General features: G+C 36.8%; 1 protein-coding gene across 1 annotated transcript; it reads left to right on the top strand.

Moving 5' to 3' along the window:
- The first annotated feature begins 113 nt into the window (after positions 1-113).
- Positions 114-6,710, top strand: LOC105044781 (putative tRNA pseudouridine synthase). The gene is made up of 7 exons (XM_010922790.4): positions 114-452; positions 544-579; positions 944-1,056; positions 2,180-2,328; positions 3,662-3,806; positions 4,418-4,855; positions 5,965-6,710. The coding sequence occupies exons 1-7, from the start codon at positions 206-208 to the stop codon at positions 6,400-6,402; spliced, it is 1,566 nt and encodes a 521-aa protein (XP_010921092.1). The 5' UTR covers positions 114-205; the 3' UTR covers positions 6,403-6,710.
- Positions 6,711-16,212: the final 9,502 nt, after the last annotated feature.

Below are 16,212 nucleotides of genomic sequence, written 5' to 3'. Positions count from 1 at the left end.
TTTGCAGCCTACGTTATATTATTATTATTATTATTTTTTAAGAATTTAGAGCGCATCGCGTCATCTATCGCACGAATCTCGTAGCAAGAAATACTAACGGAGGGGTCGTCTAGCCGTCCGTGAGACCGGGCGACTTCCCCTGGTTCTAATCCATCCGCCTTCTCTCTCCCCGCCGAGTCTCTTTGTTCGCTCCATTCGATTCGCAATGGCCGCCGCCTCTTCGGTGCGACTACCCTTCTCTCCATGGCTCCTCCCGAACCCTAGCTCGCTCGCCCTCCTTCGAAACTCTAGCTCCTTTTGCTTGCTTCCAAACCCGAGAATTTTCAGGGTTTTATGCTCTTCTTCTGTTCCTACTCCTCCTCCGGCCACCGATCATGGCGGAAGGAGATGGGAATCCTTCCGCAAGAAGAAGGTCGTCATGCGCGTCGGATATGTGGGAACCGATTACAGAGGTATCTCCATATTAACTTTCTCTCTTTGCTAAGATATTTCTGTTGTCGAATTATATATTTTTTCTAACGTTGATAATCTTTAATTTTGTAGGTCTTCAGATGCAGCGAGATAGCCATTCTTTATCGAGTAAGAGCACGAAGAATAATCTTTCTGCATTTTTTATGATAGTTAAAATAAATGTTCTTGGTTATGGATTTTTTTTTTCTGCCAAAGTTTTAATCTTTCACTTATCTGAAATTAAAATGGAAGTGACGTAATGGTATTTGTTAAGATGAAAATTTTTTGAAAGGAGCTCAGATTTTATAAAGATTGCATCTTGCGGAAATCTTGCCCAACTCTGATATTTCCGCATATATACTAGTCTTGGAAGGTCCTTTTCTATTTTCTTTCTCGTTGTCTGTGTTATGTGTGAAAGTATTGATGGTATCGTGCATTTTATCAGCTTAGCGTGGATGGGCCTTTGCTAAAGCTTTCCAATCTTGACGTGTAGCAATTGAAGCAGAGTTGGAGTCTGCTATCTTCAAGGCAGGTGGGATTCGTGACAGTAATTACGGGGATTTGCACAAAATTGGGTGGGCCAGGAGTAGCAGAACTGACAAAGGAGTAAGAGATCACATGTGAACCTTTTCCTTTATTTAAATGTAACGTGACATTTTTCTTTATTTTAGTTGTTCAGTTGTTAGTAAGCTGCACTGTTGTCATCATTCAGATTAACTGCGTTCCGAACACCATTCTCCAAAAACTGAATTTCGACTTCAAAACTAGGTGACTTTACAAAAATAAAAATAAAAAATAAAACATTGGCCTGCTACAGCCTCTTCTTTATCAGCAGAATTCTGAAATTTCCAAATGTCTGTTAAAGTTCTCTTTGTAAATGTATCTTGAGCATCTTCACAAATGTGGCTTTATGGATAGATTTCTACTAATGACCTTGTTATTATACCAAGAAATCACTTGATATCAGAAATGAAAAGCAAGGTAAAAATCTTCTTATAATTCATGGGAACACTTTTTTCACTTTCCATATTTTGATTATGTTGTATAGGTATATCTTTACACCTTTATGCTACTTTAGAACCAGAATTCCAATTAATAGTTTATTCTCAGATGCATCTGATGAACAATACCAATGCTTATATTTACAAACCATCTCCAATAAGTGCAACTAGAATTTTGGTACATATGATGCATGCAAGAGGATCTGGTCAATGGCTCTATTTCTATTGACAATGAGAGAAAGATATAAGATGGTCTTAGGAGAGAAAAGGGAAGCGAACAGGAGCTTCACCACTCAAGAAATGAGATGCCACCATTTGTGTAAAAGGCTTCAGTGGCCACAAACCTCGCATGGCCTGACTTTTATGCTTCTCATTGTGTATGGTAGAAGATAGAAAATATTCTTTGCATTACAATCCTTATACTTCTTATTTCTTAAGTTAACAAAACAAAATAATTGCTCCTTGAAGTGTACCTCCTAAGATGGTAAAATGTATTAATGCAATCTCTCCCACCGTAATAATCCTATATCGAAGGAACAAAAAACTTTTACAGCACCTCTCATTTATTTTAAATGCAACTGTCACTTGCATCTTTGGATGTGTTTGTGGTTCTAGCTTTGCTGTTGCTTTAGTTCCTCTTTTATCTTTTGACCTTTTATTAGTTGTTTCGAATGTGATTACATTAGAGTAATTGACTTCTTATTTGTTCTAAACTCAACATATCGTAGGTGCATTCGTTGGCGACCATGATTTCATTGAAGATGGAGATTCCTGAACATGCATGGAGGGAGGATCCTAGTGGCATGCTTCTTGCAAATTGTGTTAACTCTAACCTACCCAACAACGTCAGAGTTTTCAGTGTATTACCATCCCAAAAGTGAGAACTAGTACCTGAATTTTTTTATCAGTTAATTTACATGCCTTTTTAGCAACTATGGAAATAAAACATGGCATTTTTTTATTAAAAAAAAAAACTTGTGACTGTATTCTGAAATTTGTGTCTCTTTGACACAAATTACGTCACAAAATCCTTAAAACATGCATGTTTTGTTATTCATTTTTTTATTATTAGTTTGGATGTTACTATATTGTTAGTTTCTCAACAAGCTGGTGCTACCTGAAGGAAAATATATACAACATATACTACCATACCTTGAAACTCTTATATCTTTGATGGTCCTGGGCGGAAAGAAAAGAAAAAAAAGTAGCTCATACCTCAAATTACTTTGTTACTTGCATTCCTTCTCTCATAATTCTTAGTTGCCAGCCTTCTATTTCTGTGCACTTCATTGTGGATACATATGCCTTGCATGCTTTGTTTGCTTTTTAGGTGAATTCGAACAATCCCCATGCTGCAGTCATAGTGTTTTACCAGGAGATACATGCAAAAAATGCATGCATGCATAAATAGTGCAGGCATTACTAAACATTACCTTCATCACAGTCACATCAACATTTATTCTAATGATCGTTTTTTATATAATTCCAAATTTGTGAGTGCTCAGTTGTGGTATCTAGATGCTTCAGCTTTTTAAAATTCTGAAGCACCAAAACTTAGGCACATACACAACTTGATAGCATGCCACTTCATGGCATCTGGAGGAATGGAATATCTTGTTTCCTTCAGCTACAAGTCTTGGCACTAGACACTTCCTGTCAAGAACACCTTATTGCAATTGCAGATGCTTGAATTTTTTTTTTTTTTGAATGTTGATAATACTTTCTTCTTCCTTTTCTTATTGTTATGATGGTGTAAATATAACTTTTAGTTTATTAAAATTGCTAAGGCCAGTAAACGTACCTGGTCATCAGTATATCTCAATATATTTATATTTTTTATATTTGTAAATTAAATCCTATTTCGCAGTAGAGTCCTTGTTTCAGGATCTTGGAGGTTGAAGTGTGTAGACTGCTACTTGGCAATCTGTCAACTGACATTTTTTTTTAATTGTCTTCTAGTTTATGTACTTTCAACTCTTTCCAAGTTATGCAAGAGGAAAAGGGAATTAGACTATTGCCAGCTTCCTGAGATAGTTGATATATTTTATGAAATGTGTTATGCGGACTCTTTTAGCAGTATCAAAATTCTTACTAAAACGGTGAACACATTTACTTGTCACCTTTTCTCTTCCAAGGTGATGACTGTATAAAGAAAACTTGCTTCTGTCTTAGCTTAGCTCTCATTAGTCATTTTATACTGATTTTTGTAGGAGTTTTGATGCAAGAAGGGAATGCACTGTCCGCATGTATTCTTATCTCCTTCCTGCTGAAATTGTTGGGATCACTAGTGATTGCAGCTCTGCAGAAGTTGACGACCACTTATGTCAATTCAACAATATACTGAAAAAATTTGAGGTATACATTCGTTGTTGGCTTTTGCATGGAGTTTGAAATTTTCTGTTCATTTTGTTAATTTAGTGTTTGCATATATAAATTTACACACATTGATCCATATGCATCTACTTTCTTTTTTCCCGCTTACATCCCGAAGTATTTTTTCATGCATCCATGAATATAACTAATGATTAAGCATTCATGGAATAGCTAGCTAGTCAAATTTATTACCAGATCCAACTTTGCAGAGGTAAATATTTACCTTTTTTTTTTTTTTTCAATGAAAAGCTTTCTTAGACGTAAGGAGGTGGCATCTGAGTTTGCACAGGACAGTCTAACTACATGGTTGCTTATTATCAAAGAAAAAAAAAAAGAAGGGTCCATCATACTAAGAGGTTTGTAATATTAGATCAGAATTTAGACATTCTTATAGAACTAAAATATCTGAAAAGACTTGTGCGGATACCATTTTCAGTGCATAAGAAGTTTAGAAATTTTTTACATGCTGTTACTGGAGTGCATACCTGTCATGAGCATCTAAGGAATACAAAAAAAATTCGTAATCTAATACCATACGGTAGTTGATCCTTAGAAAACTAACATCTATAGTGTGCTTTATGGTTTCATTGCAGGGAGAACATCCTTTCCATAACTACACTGTTCGTTCCAAATATAGGAAAAAACCTCCAAAGAAGGGGCACATAATCACAAGATCAAGACATGCTGAGGATGCATTTGCTGCTGATGTTGAAGAAAATGATTATCTGGAAAGTTCTGAGGTTGCGGAGGCAGAACCTGATAAATGTGAAGAACATCCAAATATTCTGTGTAAAAGTGACTCTGATGAGGAAGGATATGATTCATCAGGAAAACTACAATGTGATATTAGAGACTCAGAAACCCATCTAACTGTTCGTGCAAGATGGCTTCATGAGCCTGATGAAATGGATAGACTCAATGCATCCCACTTCAGAAAGATCTTTCGCTGCTCATGTGGACAGCTAGAGACATTTTCAGGAATTAATTACATCGAGTTGTCCATATGGGGGGAATCCTTCATGCTACATCAGGTAAGCTAATACCATGGTGGTGTTCTTTGTGTGACACAGAAGCTCTTTTACAATTTCCACATGTTATCTTTGAGAAAAAACTCATGGCACAGTAAACATTGTTATTTAACACACATCTCTAAATATTTAGGAAATTCCTGGCTAGATTGCCATTTTTCCCTTTAAACCAGTCTGACATTTGTACTGCAAACATCGTAAAGTGTGACTGGAGATTTTTAACTTTTAACATTTTTATCTATAACTTATATGCCCTGTTTTTTTAAACTTTCTGCAATTGCTTTAGGCAAGAGTGTATTCAATGTTAATGTTGTGGGGCTGTCTGTGCAGCTTACCATCTAAAAGAAAAAAATCATGAACCGTTGAATTTTACTATTTTTTCTGTGAACTCAATATTTGTCATGGTGAACCTTTCGAGACAAATAATATGAGCAAAGCAGATGCGGAGATCTTGAAGGTACTGTGGGGGGAAGAGGTAACATGACCCACCTAAGTTTGCTTCACGATCTTTTTCTCATTCTACTGCAGGATCCATTTTAGACTTTTCATAAATCTCAGGCTGAACAGGGCATTGTCCTTTAAATCTCAGGTTGAACAGGGCATTGTCCTTTTTGTGTACTGTGTTGTGTATTTTGACTTAAAAATATTTTCTAAAATTGGACAACATATGAATAAGTTTCAAGCAACCATATCAACCAAGATATCGACGATGATGGAGAACTGAGCTTAAAGGTAAATATAGACAATGGATGAGTGAGTTTCAAACAACCATGTCAACCAAGATACCCACAATGATGGAAAACAGGTCATTATTCTATATGCATACGTATGTGTGTATTTTGACATTTTTTTTCTTGATTTAGAAAATAATTAGTGAGTTTTCAAACAACCATATTAACCAAGATATTGACCATGATGGAGAACTGAGCTTGAAAATAAATAGTAAAATTTTCCAGTCATCTTCAACTGAACTAACATATAGGATAATGACCTGTTTTGTGGTAAGTGAGAAGTGTGACCTTTTACTTCAATGATCTCTGGGTTATTTCATCTGAGCATGTGCATATCTTGGTCGAAGTCATAAAAGTGCTTCACTTTTGTTACCATCACAGATCCGGAAAATGGTTGGGACTGCAGTGGCCGTAAAGCGGGGTTTGCTACCGGAAGATATCATAGAGTTGTCTCTGGCGAAGTTTTCTCGCATTGTTCTGCCCCTTGCTCCTTCTGAAGTTCTGATCCTTAGGGCTAACTGTTATTCTGTGAGAAACCGCCCCGGAAACATCATACGGCCTGAAATGCAAATATTGGTTGAATCTGAAGAAATCCAGAAATCAGTTGATGAATTCTACTCTTCTGTGCTGTTGCCTCAGTTATCCAAGTTCTTGGATCGGTCCAAATCCCCATGGAATGAATGGGTGGATAACTTAGATGTGTACACAAGCATTTCAGACACAGAGCTTGATGAAGTCAGAGCTTCATGGAAGGTATGGAAAGAAGATTTCTTAAAAATGAAGAAAAAACGTTTGAGTTATAGTGGTGGCTGTATTTAATTCACCGGTGCGTGTGCAATGAGGTATGATGTCACTCCCCTCATTTTTTCCAATCTGGTTGAAGACATTTTTGCCCCCTTCCAATGCCTATGATCTTACTGGAGTTGTGAACACAGGAAGTTTGCTTTGTTGTATCGTAAGAGTTGCATGTATGATTTATGCTAAGAATCTGATAGGTTTAGCATAACATTAGCTTTATGTACCAGAAAAATGTTGGATAATCCATCTTTCAATCAAAAGGCTAGTCAACTGTTTTAACTGTTAATACTCGGTGAAGCTGAATATATTTATTTTGTTGCCTTGAATTATATTATCCCCTGATTTTATTGTCCTTGAACACCTTGCATTTATCTATATGCATTTGGGTGGCTCCCCTGGAAGTTGCTCCTCATCTCTGGGATATGATACTGCCCTCTGAAAAAGAAGGGCTATCCAAGACCACGTTCGCAATAGACATATCAAAGAAAAATATAGAGGTGAAGCATTTAGTACTTTGATTATTATCAAAATTGTTTGAAATGGTTGTGTCATATTGTTTGGAGTTCTCTTTGATCTTTCCAATCATGTTGAAACATCTTCTGTTTTTGATGCAACTCATAGCTCTTCCAATCTTATCATTCATTTTTGATGTCAAGACCTTTGTGTTTGTGACATCACCAGTCTAATGATTCATTCAATAAATGGGTCTTAAAATGATGTTAGGTTCATCTCTCCCTCTCTCTCCTTGAGCTTTTGATGTTTTATGCAAATGCTTCGTAGAGATGCAGCTCCATTTTATGTACTCAATTTTGTTTGAGGCATTTTTGAACACTTTTGACTAGTGATATTGCCAGAATTTCTCTGTTGCATTGGACAGCAAACTTGTTGGATTGTGACAATTTACCCATATCCCATTTTAAATACCTTCTATGCCATATTTGTTTCTCGTCACGCCCCAGAACATCACTCGAGCTGGGAACTCGACGCAGCCACACATTCCGTGGGGCATGACCCTAGGAAATATACACCTGTATAAAATCTCGATAATGCTGGAGAAGATATAAAGAGTAAATATCATTTCAGAAATTAGATAACTAGACTCTACATTAACAGATAAGCATGAGTTGGCTGAGTATATGGATTCCTTCTCTCACCGGCAACCCAAGGCCAGAAAAGAATGGAGTCTTACCAAAAAAAATAAAGGGAAAAAAAAAGGAGGATATGAGCTTGACGACACAGGAACAGTTCTTGGCTTCTTGCACATACTCCAACAATATAATTATTGTCTATATATCTATTAAACGGATAGAAAGGAGAGAGCTTTTCCCTTTCTCAAATTCAAGGAAAAAATTTCTTAAAAAAAATATAGAAAAATCAAACATGCCACGTCATGAATTTCAAACAAAATGGAGTCTTCTTCTCTAATCCCATAATAGAAAAATATATATGTCTTCTTGAATTCTACCTAAGTAAAAGTTTCTGCTAAAATGAAAGTTTTCAGTCGTCTACATTATTCATTTTATCCCACAGAAAGTGATGCAGTCCTGGATGGCCGTCGCATCATTTAGTCATGGAGATTAATAGCTATTAATAGGAAAATAGGATATGATGTATAATGCATAAAATGAGCAATGTATGGTATGTAATCCCTGATTGTTAGATGGTCGTCAATCTTTATGATTGAATGATGTGGAAGCCATCTATGATTGTACTAGGCTTGCAGTGCAAAGTGTGCACCACAAAGAATCTTAACTTGACTAGCCATATATGCCTGTACTCTCTCTCTCTCTCTCTCTCTCTCTCTCTCTCTCTGTGTGTGCGCGTGTGAAAGACTGATTGATTTTCTTTCACGGTGTGAACCATTATATCGGACTTTGCACATCTTTCAAAGTGCGGTATGTTCTATCGGATGGAAGGGAGAGGGTGATGTGCTTTGAAAGATGTACACAATGCGATCCAATGGTTCCACGAACAAAGATTTGTACGAAAGATACTACTTGAACCTGATGTAACGTGTTGCAAACCACGTGTTGGGAGGACAGACTTTCCAGCCACTTCTAGGCCATGGCTGAACTGAAAACACACTCAATCCTCGTTCGACCACCTGCATTTTGGCCCGTTACTCATGCTTAAGAATAAAATGATGAGAAGTTGCTACATGGTTGTCGGAAAGTCGGAAAGAGCTAGCGGTGAACCGAAGGCGGCATGCCGGTGGTTTTTAACGTTCATCCCAGGGATCATGTTTAAACCATGGGGCACCTACTCCTTTTTAGCACTTCACTCTCTCTCTCTCTCTCTCTATCTCTCTCTCTCTCTCTCTTCATTTCCTTCTCTTCTAGGGATGGGTTCTTTTCAGGCATGAGTCTCCGAGCACAAACTCGCCAGTGTTGGTAAGGAAAACATCATCTGGCTTCTTCTTAATGAGCAAGAAAAAAAAAAAAAAAAGATTGGTGAAGTTTAGATCCATGGTGAGCCATTGGCTAACATGGAGTGCTTTGTCTTTCAGGAACTCTATGGACTGCAACCTTGGTGGCTGTTATAGCCCAAGCCCAAGTCCAATTTAAAAGACCCAAGCCCAAGTCCAATTTAAAAGACCCAAGCCCATTTAAAAAAAAAAAAAAAGAAGAACGGGAGAATCGGGAAGAAGACTCCCAATAGGAATCTTCTTCTCCGATTAAACCACGGTGATCGGGAGTCCTAGGACCACCAGGAGTCCTAAGGCTCTCTATAAAAAGGCTCTCCCCTTCCTTAGAAGCCCTCCACTGGTCTTTTTCCCCTCTCTTCCTCCCTGATTTCTCTGATTGGAGCCGTGGATACTTGTTTCGTGCTCGCTGCGATTGCTCACCGGCGGGGTCACCAAAGACCGAAGTAAGCTTTCCTCCTCTTCCTCTCTTCTTTCTCCTTCTTTCCGTGCCTCTGTGCACGACTGCCGGCGACGGATGTCGTCGATTTTTGTCGGAGAAGGGATCCCTGTTCAGTCTCTTCTTCCTTTTGGTTTTCCAGCGCCGGCGATCACAACCAACCGCCGGCTTTGTCTCTCCGAACTCGAGAGAGATTGCCCCCCCTGCCGTCGGGTTCGCCATGTCGGCCGTGGCCTGAACGGTCGGTCAAGGGAGGAGACCTGTCGGTCCCCTGTTTCGGCCAAGGAAGGAGCCCGAGAAAAAAAAAAGAAGAAAAGAAAAGAAAAAAAAAAGAAAAGAAAAGAAAAGAAAAGAAAAAGAAGAAAAAGAGAGAGAAAAAAAAAGAGAGAGAAAAAGAAAGGAAGAGAGAAACTTTCTCTCTCTACTCTCTCTCTTAGATTTTTAGGATTTATGAAAATAAAAAAAAAGAAAAAAATAATATATAATAATAATAATTAAAAGAAATATAAGAAGAATTTTTATGGATCAATTCGAAAATCCTGGACGCTGTCGTCTAGTTAATCCATGTGAGGACATTGAATTTTAACAAATTTTAATTTTTTTAATTCGATGAAATTTTGATCAAAAATATGATATTTGACGTACCAGGTCTGGAGAAGAATTTTCAAGATTTCTAGAATTCCTAGTTTGAATTTTTTTTTGAGGTAAGTAGTGTTTACTTTTATTGAATTTATCTGATAAATTATAAATTCTGAATTAAATAAATTCATGACATGCTTGTGATTGAAAATATTTATTGAAAATAATTGTTGAAATTATTTATGATTGAAGTTATTTGTTGAAATTATTTATGATTGAAGTTATTTGTTGAAAAATTATTATGATGATGTATGATCATAGAGAATGATATGATTGATTTGACTCGAATATCATTTATTTATATTATTTTTGAAAATAATATATAAATTGGAAGATGATATGAATTTGACAACCTGGCTATGTAAAGGACCCCACCAATGGGGGCATATACGTTGGCAATTGATTGTCCTGAGGGTTTATGTCATCAGCGAGACTAGCGACATGTCGCCAGAGAGACCAGCGACAAACTGCCAGTGAGATCAGCGATTCCAAAGGACCTGGTTGCCAGATGATTCGCAGCCTACCGCAAGTAGATACGCGGTATTATGACCCTGCCACAGAAAAAATATGGTCATAGTCATGGTTGGTAAGAAGAACTTAAGAAATTGATGAATTTAAGATGATAAGCATAATTTGAAATTATGATGAATTAAAATTTTATATATGATTGATAGTATGATTATGATTTCATGAATTTACATATTGATTTTGTTATTATCAGTAAACCGACATGTACAGTATTATTGCTTGATTTATTTAGTTAAAGGTACACACTGCTTACTGGGCTATTTAGCTCATGATGAGTTTTATATTTTTCTTTACAGATTCAGAAAATTAGTATGATGCGGGATTTCGGTTGGGAGAGCGATTAGAGATGGAGTTAGCTCATTTGATTTAGAATTTTCTCAGAATTGATTCAAGACTTTTATTTTAAGTGTTGACTTTGTCAGACAATTATTTTTCTTTTGGACATTGAGTTTTGATTTGTTATTTGAACTAAGGTTTGATTAGTGTTAATTTTATGTGTAAGATATCATGATGAGATGCCTTGCATGCTTATGGAAAAAGTTTTCTATGAGTATGCGACGGTTGTCATGATCCTCGATTCACAATCTCGAGTCGGAGGCGTGACAATTAATATGGTATCAGAGCATAAGTAGATAGATAAAGACATATAGAATAAAATGAGCGAGTGATGGGTAGATATTAGGAAATCTGAGAGGTTAGTTATGATAATTATGATCTGACCTGTCTCAAGTAAGTTTATGTTGCTCCTAGATTGATTTTGATGATTACAAAGCAGATTGAAGGGATACAAATATTTTAAATTGAAAAAGGCTTTATGCTCTTCAAGGGCAAAATCGTAATTTTGCTAAAATCCTGATTTGATAGTATCATTTGGTAGAACAAAAGATTTGTGATCTATTGGTGAAAATTTCATTGTGTTTGGACTAATATTTTTGAAGTTATGAAGGTTTAAAGTGCATGAGTCGACTCATGAGTCAACTCATGGCACTATGAGCTGAATGGCACGAAAAAAATTCCCATGGCACGCTGGATTTTTTGGCTTGGCACGACCTGTGAGTCGACTCATGAGTCGACCCACAAGGCATGAGTCGACTCATGAGTCGACCCCTGCTGATTTGAACCGAAAAATTCAGAAATCAGATCTTCTGGTCTGTTGCAACAGAAGTCGACTCATGAGTCGACTCCTGAAGCATGAGTCGACTCATGAGTCGACCCCTGCGACGGGAAATGTCAGCAACGGCTATTTTTTTGCCCGTTTTAATTGCCATTTATGCTTCCTAAAAATCCTCTAACGGCTCTTTATCTGCCTAAATTGTTTTCTCTTGCTTCTAATGCTACAAAATGCTTTAAATGATGAAAGAAATTGCAGATTAAATAGCGGATCAAACGTGAAATCAAATAGAGAAGAAAAGAGAAGAAAAGAGAAGAAAAAGAGAAGAACAGAAGAGAGGATCCGAAATTTGCAAGAAAAAGCCTGAGATCAACGAAATATCCATAGAGAAAAAGAGAGAGGATCCACAATATACCAGAGAGATTGTGAAAGAGAAAAGGAAGATCTTTCAAGGAGAGAATTCTTCACGCCTATCGTTTCAACCTTGATCTAGAGATCGTTCAAAGCTTTCAAGAGATCTTCAATCAACAATCAACCTCTTCTCAAGCGTTCAACCGTTCATTCATCTTGAGAAAATCTGAAAAAGGGGTTCTTCATTTGAGTAAAGTTTTTATTGTTATATTTGCTCATTTAAGGAGCTGTTTTTGTATTCATCTGTGCTCTAAATATTCTTACTCTTTGTGAGTTTTTGCTCTTGTTTTTGGAGGATTTCCAAAACAAGGAAAGGTTGATCCGAACCTGAAATCGGAGTGTTGTGGGTTGGCTTGTACCCGGGAAACAAGTGTTCTAGCTTGGGATAGCTAGGGTCGGAGTTTCCGACGTCCTGTATTCTAGCTTGGGATAGCTAGTGTCGGAGTTTCCGACGTTTTGTATTCGGGTTGAATACAAAGGATAGTGGATTAAAATTCCCAAGTGGGATCTTGGGGAGTGGACGTAGGTGCAAGGTTAGCACCGAACCACTATAAATCCTTGTGTTTGTGGTGTGCTTTATCGCTTTATCATATTTATATCCTTGCAATACTGCTTTAGTTAATTAATATTGATTTAAAGCCATTATTTTGTTCTTCATAAGTTATCGGTTGGGCTTAAAATTTTTAGAAACCCAATTCACCCCCCCTCTTGGGTTGCATAGCTGGGCAACAAGTGGTATCAGAGCCAGTGCTCTAGCCCTTCTTTGATCTAACAATCAAAGAGCCAAAGATCTATGGCAACCCATGTTGGAACTTCTCTAGCCGAGGGGCAATCAACAAACCGACCTCCACTTTTCAATGGGTCTAATTACACCTATTGGAAAGCTCGGATAAAGATTTTCATACAAGCACTCGACTATGATATGTGGAGTATCATAGTGAATGGTCCTCACACACCCACCAAGATTATAGATGGTGAGGAGTCAACCAAACCCGAGAAAGAATGGGATGAGGTTGACAAGAAATTAGCACAATTAAATGCCAAAGCTATGAATGTTCTTTATTGTGCACTAGATGCTAGTGAATTTAATCGCATTTCTACTTGTGCATCTGCTAAAGAAATATGGAATAGGTTAGAAGTCACCCATGAAGGAACAAATCAAGTAAAAGAGTCTAAAATAAACATGCTTGTACATAAATATGAATTGTTCAAAATAGAGCATGATGAGTCCATAACTGCTATGTTTACTCGTTTTACTGATATAATCAATGGTTTAAAGAGTCTTGGCAAATCTTATACTAACAGTGAACTTGTAAGGAAGATTCTCAGGTCACTGCCAAGAACTTGGGAAGCCAAGGTGACTGCCATCCAAGAAGCAAAGGACTTGAACACTCTACCTCTAGAAGAGCTTCTTGGATCCTTGATGACTCATGAACTTAGCATGATGCAACATCAAGAGGATGAAATCAAAAAGAAAAGAACCATTGCCCTCAAATCCACAACTTCACCTGATTATGAAACAGATGACTCTGAAGATGAAGATCAGGATGAGGAGATGGCTCTCATCACCCGGAAATTCAAGAAGTTTCTAAGAAAAAGGAAACAGGGGATGAGAAAGAAATTTACAAAAGGGGATCAAAGCATAGAAAAGGAGAAAGATCAAACCCCTATATGCTACGAGTGCAAGAAGCCAGGACATTTCAGATCCGAATGTCCTCAATTGAAGAAAGGTCCAAAGAAATTCAAAAAGAAGGCAATGATGGCGACCTGGAGTGCGAGTGATGACTCAAGCTCCGACGAGGAAACCTCAACCGAACAAGCCAATCTGTGCCTGATGGCACATGAAAATGAGGTAACTTCTGAATCCACTAGTGAATTTACTTTTGAAGAATTGCATGAAGCTTTCTATGATTCAATTGATGAATTAAAGAAACTAGGGAAGAAAAACAAAGAGCTGAAATTGGAAAATCAGTCCTTAGTGAAACAAGCTGAAATTCTTTCAATTGAAAAATTCACATTGATTCAAGAAAATCAAAACTTTAAGGATGAAATTAACAAACTGAAATCTATAGTAGATAAGTTCACCTTAAGTTCAAACAAGCTAAATATGATCCTTGATAATCAGAAAGCTATATATGATAAGGCTGGACTTGGTTATAAACCCCTGAAGAAACAAAAATTTTTGAAGGATATTTATGCAAATTATTCAAGCAAAAAGCCTACAAATATTACTTGTTTTAAATGTGGAAGAATAGGACATAAATCATACACATGTCTTATTAACAAATATGCAAACACAAAGAAAATATGGGTTCCAAAAGGAACCATTCTGACTAACCTGAAAGGACCCAAGAAAGCTTGGGTACCTAAGACAGAAACTTGATCTGTGCTTGCAGGTGTGTCTAGCATCCCAAGAAGGAAACAGGAAATGGTATCTTGACAGCGGATGCTCGAGACACATGACTGGTGATGAATCACAATTCATCACGCTTGATGCTAAGGATGGAGGGATGGTCACCTTTGGAGATAATGGCAAAGGAAAGATCATCGGGATAGGTAACATTGGTATCACTCCCTCCAAATACATTGAGAATGTTTTACTTGTTAAAGGTTTAAAGCATAACTTACTTAGCATTAGTCAATTCTGTGATAAAGGGTATAAAGTAAGTTTTGAATCATCTGTATGCATTGTGACGAGTCCTATTAACGATGGCATTAAATTTATAGGACATAGGCATGGCAATGTTTATATGGTAGACTTGAATGATTTAACTAAATTAGACATGCAATGCCTAGTTTCCTTAAATGCTAAAATAAATGAGACTAGTTGGCTGTGGCATCGTAGACTTGCACATATTAGCATGCATTCTCTTTCAAAATTAATCAAAAAGGATTTAGTTCTCGGTTTGCCAAAATTAAATTTTGAAAAGGATAGAATTTGTGATGCATGCCAATTAGGTAAACAAACTAGAATATCATTTAAATCCAAAAACACTATTTCAACTTCTAGACCTTTAGAGCTCTTACATATGGATTTATTTGGACCAACTAAAACCACTAGTCTAGGAGGAAAACGATATGGATTTGTAATAATTGATGATTACTCTCGTTTTACTTGGGTTTTCTTTTTAGCTCTCAAAAATGAAACTTTTCAAATTTTCACGAAATTTCATCGAAAAGTCACTAATGAAAAAGGGTTTTCAATTCAAAATATTAGAAGTGATCATGGAACAGAATTTGAAAATCATGACTTTGAAAATTTTTGTGATGAAAATGGAATTGGCCACAACTTCTCTGCTCCTAGGACACCCCAACAAAATGGGGTAGTTGAAAGGAAAAATAGAACCTTAGAAGAAATGGCCCGTACCATGCTCTGTGAAAGCAACCTTCCAAAATATTTTTGGGCGGAAGCTATTAACACAGCATGTTACATTTTAAATCGTGCTTTAATAAGACAATTTTTAAAGAAAACCCCCTATGAACTTTGGAAAGGAAGAAAACCAAATATTGCCTATTTTCATGTTTTTGGTTGCCGATGTTTTGTATTAAATAATGGCAAAGAAAAACTTGGTAAATTTGATGCAAAATCAGATGAAGCAATCCTTCTAGGCTACTCCTCCACTAGTAAAGCATTTAGAGTGTTCAACAAAAGAACCTTAGTAGTTGAGGAGTCCATACATGTTGTCTTTGATGAATCTAACGATCTTCCTTCAAGGAAGAATAAGGGTGTTGATGATGCAGATCCACTAATAGAAGGTATGAAGGAGATCACTCTAAAAGATTCAGCAACTCCAGAAGACAAGGATCAAGAAGATGAACAAAATGAGAAAGGTGAAGAAATTCAAGAACAACCTCAAGGTACAAATGACTTACCCAAGGAATGGAGGTATGTTCACAACCACCCTAAGGAATTAATTATCGGAGATCCTATGCATGGGGTAAAAACACGTTCTTCACTTAGAGATGTACTTAATCATTGTGCTTTTGTATCTCAACTTGAACCTAAAACTTTTGAAGAAGCTGAAAATGATCATAACTGGATTAATGCTATGCAAGAAGAACTCAGTCAATTTGAAAGAAATAATGTTTGGACCTTAGTGAAAAGACCTAAAGATTATTCAATAATTGGCACAAAATGGGTCTTTAGAAACAAATTAGATGAGCATGGAAATGTAATTAGAAATAAAGCAAGACTGGTTGCTAAGAGATATAATCAAGAAGAAGGAATTGATTTTGATGAAACCTTTGCACCTGTTGCTAGATTAGAAGCCATTAGACTTC

Source organism: Elaeis guineensis, chromosome 5 (genome assembly GCF_000442705.2).
Source record: "Elaeis guineensis isolate ETL-2024a chromosome 5, EG11, whole genome shotgun sequence".
Lineage (NCBI taxonomy): Eukaryota > Viridiplantae > Streptophyta > Magnoliopsida > Arecales > Arecaceae > Elaeis > Elaeis guineensis.
Note: the sequence above shows the minus strand (reverse complement) of the source record. Positions and strands in the feature narration are given on the sequence as shown.